The sequence below is a fragment of the Manis pentadactyla genome, chromosome 11 (genome assembly GCF_030020395.1).
Source record: "Manis pentadactyla isolate mManPen7 chromosome 11, mManPen7.hap1, whole genome shotgun sequence".
Classification (NCBI taxonomy): Eukaryota; Metazoa; Chordata; class Mammalia; order Pholidota; family Manidae; genus Manis; species Manis pentadactyla.
The window spans coordinates 54511496-54529030 of record NC_080029.1 but is presented as its reverse complement, the minus strand read 5'-3'; the positions used below and the strand labels follow the sequence as shown (position 1 = coordinate 54529030).

Below are 17535 nucleotides of genomic sequence, written 5' to 3'. Positions count from 1 at the left end.
TTGAATTTTGTCGAATGCTTTTTCAACGTCTATGGAGATGTTCATGTGATTTTTGTCCTTCTTTTTGTTTATGTGGTGGATGATGTTGATGGATTTTCAAATGTTGTACCATCCTTGCATCCCTGGGATGAATCCCACTTGGTCGTAGTGTATGATCCTCTTGATGTATTTTTGAATTCGGTTTGCTTATATTTTGTTGAGTATTTTTGCATCTATGTTCATCAGGGATATTGGTCTGTAATTTTTTTTTTTGGTGGGGTCTTTGCCTGGTTTTGGTGTTAGGGTGTTGCTGGCTTCATAGAATGAGTCTGGGAGTATTCCCTCTTCTTCTATTTTTTGGAAAACTTTAAGGAGAATGGGTATAATGTCTTCTCTGCATGTCTCAAAACTCCGCCATAAATGCATCTGGCCCGGTAGTTTTGCTCTTGTGTAGTTTTTTGGTTACTGCTACAATTACGTTGCTGGTATTTGGTCTGTTTAGATTTTCTGTTTATTCCTTTATCAGTCTTGGAAGGTTGTATTTTTCTGGGAAGTTGTCAGTTTCTTCTAGGTTTTGCAGCTTGTTAGCGTATAGTTCTTTGTAGTATTCTCTAATAATTCTTTGTATTTCTGTGGGGTCCGTCGTGATTTTTTCTTTCTCATTTCTGATTCTGTTGATGTGTGTGGATTCTCTTTTTCTTTTTATAAGTCTGGCTAGGGGTTTGTCTATTTTGTTTGTTGTCTCAAAGAACCAGCTCTTGGTTTCATGGATTTTTTCTATTGTTTTATTCTTCTCAAGTTTATTTCTTCTCTGATCTTTATTATGTCCCTCCTTCTGCTGACCTTAGGCCTTATTTGTTCTTCTTTTTCCAATTTTGATATTTGTGTCTTTAAACTATTCATTTGGAATTGTTCTTTCTTCTTTAAATATGCCTGGATTGCTAAATACTTTCCTCTTAACACTGCTTTTGCTGCGTCCCACAGAAGTTGGGGCTTTGTGTTGTTGGTGTTATTTGTTTCCACATATTGCTTGAACTCTATTTTGATTTGGTCATTGATCCATTGATTATTTAGGAGCATGTTGTTAAGCCTCCGTGTGTTTGTGAGCCTTTGCTTTCTTTGTACAATTTATTTCTAGTTTTATACCTTTGTGGTCTGAGAAGTTGGTTGGTAGAATTTCAATATTTTTTAATTTACTGAGGCTCTTTTTGTGGCCTAGTTTGTGGTCTATTTTGGAGAATGTTCCATGTGCACTTGAGAAAAATGTGTATCCTTTTGCTTTTGGATGTAGAGTTCTGTAGATGTCTATTAGGTCCATCTGTTCTAGTGTGTTGTTTAGTGCCTCTGTGTCCTTACTTATTTTCAAGACAGAACTTTTTATTTCCCTTCCTCCTGATCCAAAATCTGTTCCTTCCTGAGTATTCACCATCTTAGTTAATAGCCCTGTCATGGGCACTAAGTTGTTAAACCAAGTCAGTTTTGACTTTTTCTCATTTCTTCACATTCCATCAGTTCCTCTATGTTCAGAACATATCCTGAACTCAATAACTCACAGTAATCTCTGCTGATTATCCTCTAATCTAAGCCACAGTTATCTCTCACCTGGCTATAGCAGTGTCATGCTTCCATTATTTCCCACCTCATACAACAGTCAGAGTGATATTAAAACATAAATCAGACCATGGGATTCCCCCTGACAAAACCCTTCAGTGACTCCCTATAACACTAAAAAAGAAAAATTTCTAACAGATTCCCATAGCTTACAAGGCCCTTCTTTTTCTCTCCCTTGCCTCTTTCTATAGCCTTGTCTCCTACCATACTCTTGCCTTACACACTCTAGTCATTTGGCTGTTTACTGAACACTCAAACTCATTTCTACCTCAAGATCTTTGAACTTAATTCTCTGAACACTCTCCCAAAGGCTTTCTTTCTTACTTCATTCAGATATCCATTAAATGTCACCTCCTCAGAAAAGCCTTCTCTCATCACTTTAACTGAAATAGTTTTCTTGCCCTCATATGCTGCTATATTTTAATATCCCATGTTGCTACCTGACCTTATATTTTCTTTCTCATTGTAGGATCCATGAGGAGAGAGAGACCTATCTTTTTCAAATGAATGTTTCTTATGAACTTGAAAAGACTGCATATTTCTGCTGGTGTTGGTTGTAATGTTCTATAAATGTTACGTAGGTGAAGTTGGTTAATAGCGTTATTTAAGTCTTCTATATCCTTACTAATTTCTCATCTATTTGTTCCATCAATTATTGAGAAAGGACTTTTGAAATCACCAACTATAACTGGAGATTTGTATATTCCCCCTTAAGTTGTTAAGTGGGTTTTTTATTGTTTGTGTCCTTTTAGCACTTAGATTTTGTTCAGTTGTTTCTGGCTTGCATATTTCAGACCAGAAGTCTTCTGTAATTATTATCTTTGTTCTCTTGTATGTAATGTGCCTTCTTTTCTACAGCTACTTTTTAACAATATTCCCTTTAACATTCTTCTTAGTAATTTGATTATGATGTTCTATGTTGTGGTTTGCTTTTTCCTGTTTGGGATTTGTTCTTGGATCAGAGAGTTTATAATTGTGATAAGATGTAGAATAATTTCAGCCACTATTACTTGTTTTTTTCTGCCTCCTCTCTCGACTCTACTTTGTTACTCTTATGTGTATAATTTTGGGTTGTTTCTGTATCCAAACTGTTTTCTGCTTATCCCAAAAATGAGAAGTTTGAACCAAACAGCTATTAAATAGGTTTACTCTTGCCACCTTGGAATCTTAGGTGTTTTCTCTTCATTTTACATAACTCATTCAGGGGATTTAAATGCTTTTAAAAATGACAACTATCAGGGACAGTGACTGTAATGGGGTATGTGGTGGGGACTTGATGATGGGGGGGGAGTCTGGTAACCATAACGTCACTCATGTAATTGTAGATTTATGATACCAAAATAAATAAATAATAAAAAATAAAATGAACACCATCAGTATTACCAACTAAGGAAACTCATCTCACATTTTTCAAACTGAAAAGGTGAAAACCACCAAATTTGAAATGTTATGTTTAAGTCTCACTCTCTTTTGTTAGTATCCACCTATCCATCTGACTCATTAGATCAGATAATGTTAAAGAAGTATAAGTTACAGACCATCTTTTAGTGGTTTTTCTGCTCTTGGATTATGTATTCACCAACAAGGTAACAGGTAGTTAATTTTCTGTTTCCATTTTTGTTTTACAGCTCCCCTCATCTTTTGTTTGACATTCCTTTTCCTTCTGTTCTCTAGAAAGAATGTGGCGTGCTTACTAGAGGAGAAATGTTCCTTTTTATTTACAAAGTATGAACTTAGTTCATGGCAATAGTGGTTTGGGCTCTTAAAAGATCCTTTGAATTATGAAAGAGAACTATTGGAGCAAACAAAATTTTACATATTTATTATTTGAGATTTGTATGATAAGGGAAAATAGGCAAAGTCTCCTCATTGCAAATATTGCATATACACCAGAGAAGGCATCTAAGATCCTATTTGGTTGAGCCTCATTTAATAAATTATTTTGTCATTTGTTTCTCTTCACTGTAGGGAGAAGAAAATTGAGGGATTGAATTTTATTAGATGCTTAGCTGCTTTTCATTCTGAAATATTGAACACAAAGTTGCATGAAACAAGTTTTGCAGTAGTTCAAGAGGTAAAGTTATTTTTCAGCTGAATTAAGGATTGTTTGAATAATAAAAAGTAAATATGCCAAACTCTTTTGACCATAGGAAAAAACCCTTTGTACTAAATGACAGGAGTAGGCTTGCATGTAGTTAAAGTAATGCTTTACTTTGCAACTTTTTAAAATGTATTAAAAGTTGGACATGAGATAATACATATTAAAACATGTTACTATAATAGTAGATTTGGTTTCATAGTGATTGTTACTGGTTTTCTTTCAGAATCTCAGCAAAATGTACATTTTGGAAATTTTTTTTAGGTGAAAAATTTACGCTCTGGAGTTTCTCGTGCTGCTGTGGTCTGTTTAAGTGATCTTTTTACTTACCTGAAAAAGGGCATGGATCAAGAACTAGATACTACAGTAAAAGTTTTGTTGCACAAGGCTGGAGAATCAAATACATTTATAAGAGAAGATGTTGACAAAGCATTGAGAGCTATGGTCAATAATGTAACCCCTGCACGGGCAGTTGTTTCTCTTATCAATGGAGGACAAAGGTAATATAATAATCTTGACATGTCCTTGAACCAAGAATGTAGTTGTTTGCAATATGGGGTGTTTGGGGTGTAGCAAAAAAGCAAATTTCAGGGTTTTTTCAGTCAGAAAATAAATAATTCCTATATGATTAGGTTCCAAGCATACAGAGAATAACATTTTTATTTTAATAATTTTACTTACATTCATAGACCAGAACTAAATAAATATCAGTGATTATGAGTTTTTAACTTCTTGGGGAAGGGATAGTTAATACAAAAATTTGTCATTTTAGCATCCACAGATGATCATTGAGGGTTAAGAGTAGTTTAATCATTTAACTTTAAAGGTGTATCTTTGGGAAATAGCTTATATATCAACTTTAATTGACCATGTTTCCTTGTAGCCATTTACACATTGCAGTAAGAAAATGTACAGCTCAGCACTTATCAGATATAGTGGAAATTATGGAACCAGAGCGTATTTTATCTGGAACAAAGGATATGGCTGACCGTTTATTACCAGCTGCTGCTAAGTTTGCTCAGGACAGTTCACAAGAAACCAGGTGAATAGCTGCTAATAATATTTGCTGAATCTGTTAGTATATTATAAGCTTACTAAAAATAGGCAACAGAGGTTAAAGAAGAATGACCATTTTTCTAAATGGACAAGTAAGGTCTCCAGAGGTTGGTGCTGGGCGATGGTCTTATTTAACCAATGTATAAATAAATGATCTTGAGAGAGTATACAGTGAATTCACCAAATTTACAGATGACACTACATACTTCTGGGTAGTAAGATGCCATGTCACAGGGATGAACTACATGAAAACAGCACAATAAGTGGGCAGAAAAGTGGCAGCAGAACTTCATTGTGGGCAAATGTAAGGTAATGCATTTAGGGGGAAGTTATTTCCCAAACAATCAGGTAAAATAAAGGAAACAGGTACACATAAAAAATACAGAAAGCAAAATGGGTATTATATCTTAAAATATGAGATACCTGCACTTAGAAAATTCTATATATTTCTGATTGCTACACTTCAAGAACAATTTTCTGAAGGTTAAGAACAGTCAGAGAAAGATGATAAAATAATCACCATTTGTCCTTAAACAAATTACTTAACCTCTGTTAGCTTCAGTTTCATCAACTGTAAAATTAGGAATCTTGGACTAGGTGACTGATAATGTCTCATTACAAGATCTAAAAATTTATGGCAGTTATATAGAAGGTAGATTAAAAGGTGGAGGGAGGATCCTTAGTTCATTCTAAAGAACAATATCAAATATTTAACCTTTTAAGACAAAGGTGTCCATTACTTTAGGTGTCTAGAGTTAATCTTGTGGAAGACATTATACCAAAATCTAATAAAGAAAATCCATGTATTCATTTTCTGTTCCTGTGTAACAGGTTACCGCAAACATAGTAGCTTAAGGCAACACAGACGTTTTTTAGCTTACTCTTCTTTAGGTTAGAACTCTGGCATGGCTCAGCTGGGTTGTCTGCTTAGGGTCTCCCAAGGCGTAAATCAAGGTGATGACAGTCCTGGGCTCTTATCTAGAGGTTCTATAGAATTTGCTTCCAAACGCATTCAGTTTGCTGGCCAAATTCAATTCCTTGTGGTTATAGAACAAAAATCTCCATTTCTTTGCTGTCTGTCAACCCAGTCCCCTCTCAGCTCCTTAAAACTACCTGAATTCCTTCTTGTGCAGCCCCCTACATCTCCAAGCCAGATACAGTATGTTGAATCCCCCTCATGCTTAGGATCTCTCTGACTTCCTCTGTGCTCTAAAGACTTGTGTGATCAGATTAGGACCTCCCAAATAATCTTCCTTAAAGTAACTTTACCATATAATATAACATATTACTGGAAGGTATATCTCATCATATTAACAAACTGTACAGATTAGAGCAGGACGTCTTTGTGGAAACATTTTAGAAGTTTTATATACTATGTAGAGTTCAAAAGAATTCAGGAGGATTGGATCATAATAGACTAGTTAGAAACAAAAAAAGATTCATAATGGTTGTTTTGTGTGTATCTTAACCTTTCCTTAATAGCATAGTAATACTTCTAATTCATTTTGTCAGTTTTTAGATTCCTATTTTAAGTTTAAAATTTTTAAATGGTTACAACTTTAGTTTTAATATTTCTTACATTTGGTGTCCCTATTCCTTGTTTACTTGTTTGATTTAGCCATTCCCATATCATTAGGGCCTATTGTAGACCTACAGTCCTAGACTAAAAGTTAAAATTGTCTTTAAAATTGTAACTGATTAGGAGCTACTTATATGTATGTAGACCTTATTCTGGTTGTGGGAAAGAAAAGTAATTTTCATTATCTTGATATTGCCTCCCTTTCTGTAATTTCATTGTATTTGAAGGAGTCTGGTTGATACAGATGATCCTGAGATCATCCACACTCCTCCTCACAATGCCTCATGAAAGCCTTGCCTTCTCTGGTCCTTCTAGTCCTATCTATTCCAAGTTGTAGGCAAAGTGTAACTAAGTTATTTTAGGGCCATATTGAAGAATAATATGGTATTATTATGAGGTAGTATAAGACCCCTCTGCCCAAAAATATCTTCAATATGCACTTCATTGATATCTGGAGTTCTACCATTACAGTGGTATCTTGGTTAAGATACTATCCTAAAAGAATTATTTTGAAATTGATATAACATAAAAAAACCTAGTTTGAAAAGCATTACACATTCATTAATATAGCAACCATGATTTATCAATTAACTTTGGGTATATTTTAGATGAGAGAGAATAGATTTTTGAAGAATTAAAACCCAGCTAAGTTTTGTCAGGGAGAAAAGGGAGAGAGGGTCAGAAATACAGAACCAAGAGAAGGTTGCCTCAGACCAGAACAACTGGCCAGCAGGTAAGCAGCAAAAAGATGTTGGGCAAGGAAACCAGGTCAAAGACAAACTTCTCCTACCTCACAATTCTGTCAAATGCTAGCCCTGATACGGACCTTAGGGTGCCTGAATGATAGAATTAAAGCTTTTGACTCTCCATCCGACACACAGCTGAAAGCTTTGAAGTTATAGTGTTTTCTAAAGGTTTTGTCAGGAGAATGCTATACTCTCCAGTCCAGGTAGTATTAACTGCTTTTCAGTGTCTTACTTAACATAAGGATGGTAATCTTGATGCTGATTGTTTTTTTTTCTATTAAAAAAAAAAATTGCATCTAAGGACAGAAAACTGTTAGCTTGTTAAAAAATGTAAACATTTTTTACATATTTCTCAAATATCCATAGGTATTATGGTCGAAAGATGCTCTTCCTCATGATGTGTTATCCTAACTTTGATAAAATGCTTGAAAAGTATGTCCTATCCAAAGATTTGCCGTATATTAAGGAATCTGTTAAAAGCTTACGGCAAAAGGTATGTGGAAAAAATTTATTTATAAACAACTTTAAAGCAAATAAAGTACCAGAAAGGTACAGGGTAAGAATAATTCTTCAATTATTTCTCTTTTAGCCAGAGTACATCAATAGTCACATTTCAACAATTGCAGCACTAAGTAGACATTTATAGTGTCAGTAAATATTTATTGAACAGAAGCTTGATGTTTGGTAGAATGTAGTGTATGGTTTATTGGACTCATAAGACTTGGCTTTGAATCACAACTCTGAGAATTAGCAACTTAATGTTAGGCACATCACTTTATTTAACCAGAATTTTTACTTTTATAAAATGAGAATGGTAATGTTTATCACGCCTGGTCCTTGCTTTATTTTTCTTGCATGTTCAACTATTAGAGCTCCTACCACAGTGCAGAGCAGTGATAGGGAGCTTCTTCAGTGAAAGCCCTAAGTCTTATTTATCTTGATAGATAATGGGAATTCAGAAATGTCTGTGAAACGGGTGAGGGAATACCAAATGAAAAAAAATATGAAAAGTGTTTTATAAAAAAGTAGTCCATTTACATATTATTTTTCCAAAAACATGTGTAATAAAAAAAAATGTTTTTCCATGGCAATTTATGTTACTCCTCTCTGATAATCTTGGGCAAAGAATTCATTTAGGAAGGAATATTTCAAAGATACATGATAATACACATTTTAGAGCATTTTTTCCTGCCTGTTAATTTTGATGATTTCTGCTTAACTTGAAGAACTTTTTAAAAATCATGCAAAAAAATTATGAAAATGTGGTAGATTATATGTGGGAGTTATTTCAAATACAAATATCAGGGAAAATGAGATTTTAAATAGTTCATGTCAAAATGTTTAGTCTCACAGTAGTGTTGCAGAGAAATTCATTGTTTCTGTAATATGTTCATATTTACTATGTAACTTTTAAGCTTTAAGAAGAGTTGTTATAAAATATATCATATTAATTTTTAAATTAGAAAGAGTTTTACTAAGCTAATATCATTTACTATTAGTTGGTCACATATTTTTTGTTAATTTACTCTAATTATCCACAAATATTTTATGTATCGGATACCCTTCAAAGTATAACATAATAATATTTAAGTGCTTTCAGTGTTAAAAAATGATCAATCATGGTGGCTATGAAAATTACATTGTGCAAGTTATTTCACTTTATTAGTTTTAAGACTTTTATTATACTGCCTTTTTTTATACTTACTTACAGGGTTTGGGAGAGATACCGCTAGATACTCCTTCAGCAAAAGGAAGACGATCTCATACCAGCAGTGTTGGAAATACAAGGTCATCATCTGTTTCTAGAGATATTTTCAATTCAACTGAAAGGTAGGATCATTTGATAGTGTGCATCATTAGAGAAACTACTCCCTAGTGTTAATATTCTCATTTGGATGTTTTCATGAGCTATCCCTGGAGTATTTTCAAAATTTAATGGGGTTTTAAAGTTGGCAAGGACTTAGAAAGTGTGAGGTAATTAGATTTAATGAGGCAATTATGTATTCACAGTAACTTACTTTTACATGTACTAAACATTAGTACAGTCTTAGTGTTACTGAACTTGTCAACATTAGCCTGTGTTGGACAGCTCTGATTTTTCTTATAGCCTTTACATTTTTCCCTTGATTATAAAAGTAATTCACAATTATGGTTAAAGAAAAAAAAAACTTTAGGAATTACAAATATTGAAAGAAGAATTTAACCAATCACCTGTCATACCACCAAGAAGAAAAATGTCTTAAAATTTTTATAAATATAATTGTATATGCACTTGTGTAATCCATTTAAACTATTTAACAACATTTAATAGATTGGTATATAATTTTAAAAATCTTTTAAAAATATCCTTATGATCTCTCTGGTGTATTTTGAAATATGCAATTGTATAACCTATTTAAAGTATATAACAACACTTAATTATACAATTAAAAAATTTTTTGTAAATATGGTCTCTGTGGTATATCTTAATATATTTTGAACATTCTTTTAAAAACTATCTTAGTAGATACATAGGTATTAGTATATAGGTAATAGGTACATGGATACATACCATCTGTATTTGTATATATTTGAATTATTTCATAAATTAAAATAATAAATTTCATAAAAAACCTTTAGGGGGGTGGGACAAATTTATGAAAAGGATAAAGAGGCACAAACATCCAATTATAAAAAATTAGTCATGGGAATGAAAGTACAGCATGGGAAATATTTCAATAATACTGTAATGCCTTTGCATATTGACAGATGGCACCTACACTTATTGTGGTAAGCATTTAGTAATGTGTATAATTGAATCACTATGTTGTACACCTGAAACCAATATAATGTTGTCTAACAAAAAAGCCATCTTTTAAAAACAAGTTTCAGTAATTAGATGACATCTTGAGGTGTTCTTTTGTTTTAATCTTTTCATTATTCACCTTTTATGTATCATATAGTCCTCAGTTTAAGTGTAAACTTAATTCTCTGATTTTCTCATTGTATAGAATTAATCATTTCAGATTAATTTATTTAAACAAATACATAATGGATAAATACATCTTAGGATTTTCATTTTAGATCACCATGTTATGTCCGCATTCAGGATGATTCTGAGTCATTCATTAATCACTGCTCATAACAACTTTAGCACTGGTTATAATACTGCTTATCAGAGAAGTTGTGGCAGCCAGCAATTATCAGAATTGTCTTTCAGACCTGTCAGTTTTCATGACTCTTTAGTTTCAAAGGGATCATTATCTATCACATTGAGTATACCCCCTTATAGCAGCATATATATCATATAGCATCAAACATCACATTGCGTAAACTGTTATAACAATGAAAAACAAAATACTACTAATTAGAAAACCATTGAAATAGTAAATCCTGCTGGTCTGAAGATTCCAATTTTACTATGCATGTTCATATGGACATTTTGCAGAAAATAGTTAACATAGCAGCCTGAAACTGCCATCCTTGGAAAGAGCCTGTTTCCAAGATTAGCCCTTGGCTGGCATCTGAAAAGTAGGATTCAGGAGAGTTGCCACCATTCTCTAACTGACAAGAGTAGCTTACTGTGCCTAAATTATTTGGGCAAAACAATATGGCTTATGCTGAAGACCTACTTTCCTTCATGGAATCTGGAATTTTGGTATGTCCTAGGCATAGAACTAACTATGACCAACTCCCAAATAAAAATGTTGGCACTAAGTCTCTAATAAGCTTTGTTGGTAGACAACATTTCACATGTATTGTCCCAGTTTTTTGTCAGAGGAATTAAGTTTGTCCTGTGTGACGCTACTGGAAAAGGACCCTTGGAAGCTTATGATTTCCTCCAGACTTTGACACATGTGCTTTTTCCCTTTGCTGATTTTTTTGTTTGTCCTTCTGCTGCAATAAAATTTTATCCATGAGTAAAACTACATGTTGGATCCTGAGTCCTCCCAGCAAATTACCAAACCCAGGGGAGATCTTGGGGACCCCCAACATAGGTATTGTGGCTGTAAGTTAAATCATTTTGTGAATCCTTGAAAAATAAATATATAATGAGACTTATTAATTATGCTGTGTTTGTTATAGGAAACTAATAGTGAAATTAAATTTACCTTTCTTTCATTCTAGAGAGGTAACTGAAATTCATGATGTCACCAGAAAATCAGTCCCCCGAAATTCCGTAGAAAGTGCTGAGTACATTAAAGTCATAACTAGTTTATTAAATGCAAAAGACTTTCGTGATCGTATTAATGGAATTAAACAGCTTTTATCAGATACTGAAAATAATCAAGAGCTTGTTGTTGGAAATATTGTGAAGGTAAGAATTTGTCAAAATGAATTTTCATTTTCAATCTGTGGTATATAAAGCTCATTAGTTTAAAAATTGCCTTAGATCTTAGTACTTTAGACATATTATTTTAAAGTATAAAACAAGAATGGATTGCTTAGGTTTTGCTATATTAAAAGGATTCTAGAATAATTCAAAGTAACTAGAAAAAATAAATAAGAAAGTAGCCACTTATTTGTCTGAATCTTCCCACTAGATGGTAGCTCCTGGAAAGCTCTGTATTCTCAGAGCTCTTGGAACCTGGCATTCAGTAAAAAATGCTGAGTGAAACAATAAATATTTTAAAAACCAGGGCATTTAAGAGACTTGATACTCCTTAAGGATAGATGTTAAAGTTTTTCATATGTAGGTCAGAAATCTGTATGTTCTGATTTATATACCTACAAGATATGTAGGAAGACAAGCAATAGAAAGGGCCATAGTAATAAATGTTAGTGGTAACAGAGCATAGAGTATTTATGCTTCATCACAGTTTAGTTCAGTTAATTTGACTCATCATTTATTAATTAAATTCATTTAAAATGTGTATTATGTGCATTAATCTTGACAAATATACCATAACTGTTCTTTTAATGCCAGTGTGTTGCCTCTGTTATGACCAGAGATAAAAGTAGAAACTTTTTTAGGTAAGCTAAGGAAACAATATGTTTATCACATGTATAGTGAGTCAGTCATCTGCTACTAAGCCAAATTTCCCAATGTTAATTTATTAGAATCTCTTTTGGAGTGATTTTTCAAGCCTTTTCTTTTTTCTCTAAGGATATTCAACTCTTGGATTTAATATCCAAATTTTAGAAAGTTCCTATTATCTAAGTTCAGGATAAATAAAATGTGTGTGTTTTTTTAAACAGTACATTACTCCTTTAGTAGGATAATTATGAAATGCCAAAAGCAATTTAAATATAATAACTGTAAACATTGTTTCACTTTAATTAATTAATCAATTTACTTTCAGATCTTTGATGCTTTTAAATCTCGACTTCACGATTCCAATAGTAAAGTAAATCTGGTGGCCCTAGAAACAATGCACAAAATGATTCCTTTGCTTAGAGACAACTTATCTCCTATAATCAACATGCTAATTCCAGCAATAGTAGATAATAATCTGAATTCCAAGAATCCAGGCATCTATGCTGCTGCCACAAATGTTGTTCAGGCACTGAGTCAGCATGTAGGTAAGAAATCTTACTTTGCCAATCAAATTATTTTGACTTTTCTTTCATATTTTCTGATTCTATATAGAAGAATTTTTTGTAATGCTAAAATCCTGGCTATTCAATTTTTGTCATTTAATGTGATAACATTTTTAAAATTTTCTCAACAGTATTTTAAATTATTTGTAGTGATAAAATACTATCCCATTAAATTGACTTTCTGTTTCCTTATCTTTGACTTTTCAATTTTTTTTCCTGCCTTAATCTCCCATTTCATATACACTCAGAATTGCTTATAGATTTAGATATAAAACTGAACAGTAAAACTTTTGGAAGATACTATATAAGAAAATCCTAAGGACCATAGAGCTTGGTGAAGAGTTGTTAACAGGACACTAAAAGTATGATCCATGAAGTCAATAAATTGGACTTGCTCAAATTAAAAACATTTGCTCTGCAAAAACCCTGTTGAGTGGTTAAAGAGACAAACTACAAACTGGGAGAAAATATTTGCAAACCACATGTCTACCAAAGAACTTAAATCAAGAATACATAAAGAACTCTCAAAACTCAGCATAAAAAATAATCCAGTTAGAAAATGGGCAGAAGACATTTCATTAAAGAGCATATATGGATGGCAAATAAAGCCTAGTCATTAGGAAAATTCAAATACAAATTAAGATAATGATCACTAAACAAATGTATCAGTCTGTTCAGGCTACTACCAAACTTTCACAGACTGGATAGCTTAAAAACAACATTTATTTCTCATAATTCTGGAGGCTTGGAAGTTCAAGATCAAGGCAACATCAGACAAGGTTCGTTGTCTGGTGAGGGTCCAATTCCTGTCTTCTGATTGTGTCCTCACATGGTAGAAGGGGTCCTCACTCTCTGGGGCCTCTTTTGTAAGGGAATTAATACCATTCATGAGGGCTCTACCTTCATGACCTAATTCCTTCCCACAGGCCTCACCTCCAAATACCATCACATTGGGGGTTGGGTTTCAACATATAAACTGGGGAAAGGGGAGACACAAACATTCAGTCTGTAAGTATTTAGAACAACTAAAATTAAAAATAGTGACACCATCAGATGCTAACAAGGTTGCCCAGAAATTGGATCTCTCATACATTGGTAGTAAGAGTATAAATAAAATGGTATAGCCACTCTAGAAAATAGTTTGGCAGTTTCTTAAAAAACTAAACATGCACTTACTATATAACCCATCAATTACATTCCTAGGCATTTATTCCAGAGAAATAAAACTTAACGTCCATGAAAAAAAACCTATACACAATTGTTCATAGCAGCTCTATTTGTAATAGTCAAAAACTGCACAACCTAGATGTAATTCAGTGGGTTAATGGTGAAAAAAACTGGTAAGTCCACTCTATAGAATGTTAGCTAGAAATAAAAGGAACTAACTGATACATACAACATTTGGATTGAGCTCAAGGATATTATGCTGAGTAAAAAAAGCCAGTCCCACTGGTTAGCCAGAGATGGGTAAGATTCCTCAAGGGAGGAACAACCTAAGACAGGCACAGTCACAGGGGGGCCATCAGGTGAGAAATTGGGGATCAACAGAGGTGAGGCTTAGAACCTCACCCCCCCTGTTCTGAGAGAAATCTTCTGCATCCGTGGATGTTTTATTGCCCTTGTCTAGCTTGGAGTAACACATAGTCTACAGGCACACACCTGATCATCTACATTTGCTCTCTTACAACACTAAACTATGTTTTCTACCTTTGTTTTGCATCTACCTACCACTTCTGCATTTTATTAAAAATAATAATAATAATAATAATAATAATAAAGGGAGAAAAGTGGTATCCACATATGAATCAAGTATAAAAATCAAACGAATATTCATATTTGAACTGATTGTTTATAGTTCATAGCACGTGATCAAAACCGAAAGTTTCTGTGATGACTGCCCTTGTACTGTTCACCATGTAGGAACTTGTTCACTATGTAGGAATTTGTTCTCCATGTAAGAACTTGTTCGTTATGCTTCAGAAGATTGGAGACTGACGAAAATTGGGCTTGGGGTGGATTGATGATTGTGCATTGAGCATTGACTCCCCTATACAGAATTTTATTGTTGTTAACAACCATTTGATCAATAAATATGAGAGATGCCCTCTCAAAAAAAAAAAAAAGCCAGTCCCAAAAGATTACATGCTGTAGGATTCCTTTTGTGTAACCTTCTCAAAATAACAGAATTAGAGAGATGGAAAACAGATCAGTGGTTGTCAGAGTTAAGGAGAAGGGTCTGGATATGACTTTAAAAACTAGCATTAGGGAGATCTTTGTGGTGACCAAATAGTTCTGTACTATAATATTATAAGATGTAACCTTTGGGTAAAAGGTACACAGGACTCTTCTGTACTATCTTTGCAACTTCCTGTGACTCTATAATTAATAAGGTTAAAAACTACCTCAAGGAAAATAATTATTTTGTTCTTTTCTTTTCGTGTGTTTGTGTCTGTGTGTGTGTGTGTGTGTGTGTGTGTGTGTGTGAGAGAGAGAGAGAGAGAGAGAGAGAGAGAGAGAGAGAGAGAGAGAGAGAGAGAGAGAGAGAGAGAGAGAAACCTATATACTATCATTTTGGAGTAAGATGCCTAGGAGCTTGGAATTCTTTTTCTTTTTTATACTATGTGATAATTCCTTTAATATTCTGTGAAATATTCTTTATCTGTCATCTTCTGTAAGAATATTACTGTTAAGGTTTTATTTTAAATAGTGATTACACAGATTAAAAAATCTTTTATCACATTTACATTCATTTGCATGAATTTTTTTTCCTTTCGGTGCTATATAATAGAAGATAACTAAGATCTCATAACTCTTTAAACATGTATCTCTTTGTTATTCTTTTTGTTTAGATAACTATTTACTCCTACAGCCATTTTGCACAAAAGCTCAGTTTTTAAATGGGAAGGCAAAACAGGATATGACTGAAAAACTTGCGGGTAAATATTTTTTAATTATTTCCAAATATTTTAACTAAGGATAAACTGATGGGCATTTCAGTTTAATTTTAGGTTAGCTACCAAATTCAGTATTACTACCTAAGAAGTAGAAATAAATTGTATAATGATCCACAAGAGGACCTTTTAAGACTTTTACCCCAAAAATTTTCTTCAAAAGAATTTATATCTTTTTTTCCCCAGTAGGTGTTTAGTGTTCCTGTTAGTAGAAATAATATGGGAACAATAAAAAGATATTAAAATAAAATATTAGTATTCATAGAAAAATTTGTAATTAATGTGTTTGATAAAAGGTCTATGGGTTTAAAATGTATGCATTTTTATTTAGCTACATTTTGAAAACATTGAGATAATTCCTGTCTTTACTACTTTTGCCTGAACTATTGTCACATGTGAATTCTAGTACTTAAAGATTCCAATCTTTGGGAGGAAAGATTGTGACATTACATTTTTTTAAATGCCTAACATTTTAGGACAAATAACATAGGGAAGAAGCTTAGTATATTTTACATGATTTTTAGTTAGTTCTTTATTTAAAAGCTCACTGTTTACCATATATTTATGTTTCAGATATTGTTATGGAACTTTATCAAAGGAAGCCCCATGCCACAGAACAGAAAGTGTTGGTTGTTTTATGGCATCTCTTAGGGAACATGACAAACAGTGGCTCTCTGCCTGGAGCTGGAGGAAATATACGAACAGCCACAGCTAAATTATCAAAAGCACTTTTCTCACAGATGGGTCAGAATCTGTTAAATCAGGCTGCATCTCAACCATCACATATCAAAAAGAGTTTAGAGGAATTGCTCAATATGACAATTTGAAATGAACTATGAATAATTAAATACAGTATGGTGAACAAAACTGTTTACATGATGACAAATAGAACTTTTATAAAGTTACATTTTCAGTGCCTGCACTATTCACCCTATAAATCAAATCAATAGCTATTTTTATTTGCAAGCTGAGTACACATATGTCCTATATCAACCCTACCACTTGAACCCATCACATAAAAACCTAAATTTAATGTAACCTAATATCCATTAAATCAGAGGCACATGGAATGAATCCAATTTTAATATTTTTGAGAAAAGTCCTCATTTGCACTATTCTATAGAAACCGCAATTTGTTGCCCTATATGTACAATTAGATTTGTAATTAAAAATATACTTTTTATTATGTAATCATGTTCTGCTACGTCTGATTACTCAGACTTATTTTATGAATTGGAAGAAGAATCACTATGTTATCATAAACTGATTCTGTGTGCTATTCGTGGAAAACATGTATTTCTGAAATCAGTCTGCTATTATGATTGTGCAGTATTAGCTTGCTTTTGCTGCTATGTTAATGTGCTATATTTCCTTACTATTTGGGTTAAATCATCTACATAATTGTGAAATTTATCAAGTTATAATAAAGCATGATGACCAAAGTTTTCAAAAACATTTAAATATTTTAAATGCACATTTAAGAAAATGTGTTGAATGTAATTTCCCTGTTTTTGTGTGCAAACACTAAATTTTATTTCTGTATGTCCTGACATTTATAAAGGTGTTATTTTGCTGCCCAGTTGTGTAATTCTCAAAAATAGTGCCAGGTTTTCTATAGTTTTTCTTAGAATTATTGAGTTATAAGTACTGTATGCATCTTTAAAAAGAAAAGGAAAATTATAAAATAAAAGGACTTATTTGTGTAGATGTGTGAGAGGTGTCCTATTTTTCCAACTTCTCTATATGTTAAAATGGAAAAAAATACATATCTGTAACATTGACGTATAACTTTCACTTGACATACCTGATACAGTATTGACCTAACAATAGACCTGGGTTATAATTCTAGCTTTACAGGAAATTAGCTGTGTGATCTTGGACAAGTCACTTGCCAGGTGTAAGCCTCAGTTTTTCTCATCTCTAAAATGTGAGGGCTGTACTAGATGATTTTTAAAATTTCATCTTCTAAAATTCTATGATTCTATGTTGTTTACT

The 17535-nt window shown here is 32.9% G+C and overlaps 1 protein-coding gene across 4 annotated transcripts in view; it reads left to right on the top strand.

The window, feature by feature from the left end:
• The window catches only part of TOGARAM1 (TOG array regulator of axonemal microtubules 1), a 68360-nt gene extending 51115 nt beyond the window's left edge, over positions 1 to 17245 (top strand). For all 4 annotated transcript variants that reach the window (XM_057488487.1, XM_036881350.2, XM_036881349.2 and 1 more), the window contains 9 exons: positions 3559 to 3664; positions 3953 to 4188; positions 4572 to 4730; positions 7436 to 7562; positions 8781 to 8899; positions 11177 to 11366; positions 12352 to 12571; positions 15439 to 15525; positions 16114 to 17245. In XM_057488487.1, the coding sequence (XP_057344470.1) occupies positions 3559 to 3664; positions 3953 to 4188; positions 4572 to 4730; positions 7436 to 7562; positions 8781 to 8899; positions 11177 to 11366; positions 12352 to 12571; positions 15439 to 15525; positions 16114 to 16367 (1498 nt within the window). In that variant the 3' untranslated portion in view covers positions 16368 to 17245. The remainder of the gene's footprint in view (positions 1 to 3558; positions 3665 to 3952; positions 4189 to 4571; positions 4731 to 7435; positions 7563 to 8780; positions 8900 to 11176; positions 11367 to 12351; positions 12572 to 15438; positions 15526 to 16113) is intronic.
• The last annotated feature ends 290 nt before the right edge of the window (positions 17246 to 17535 follow it).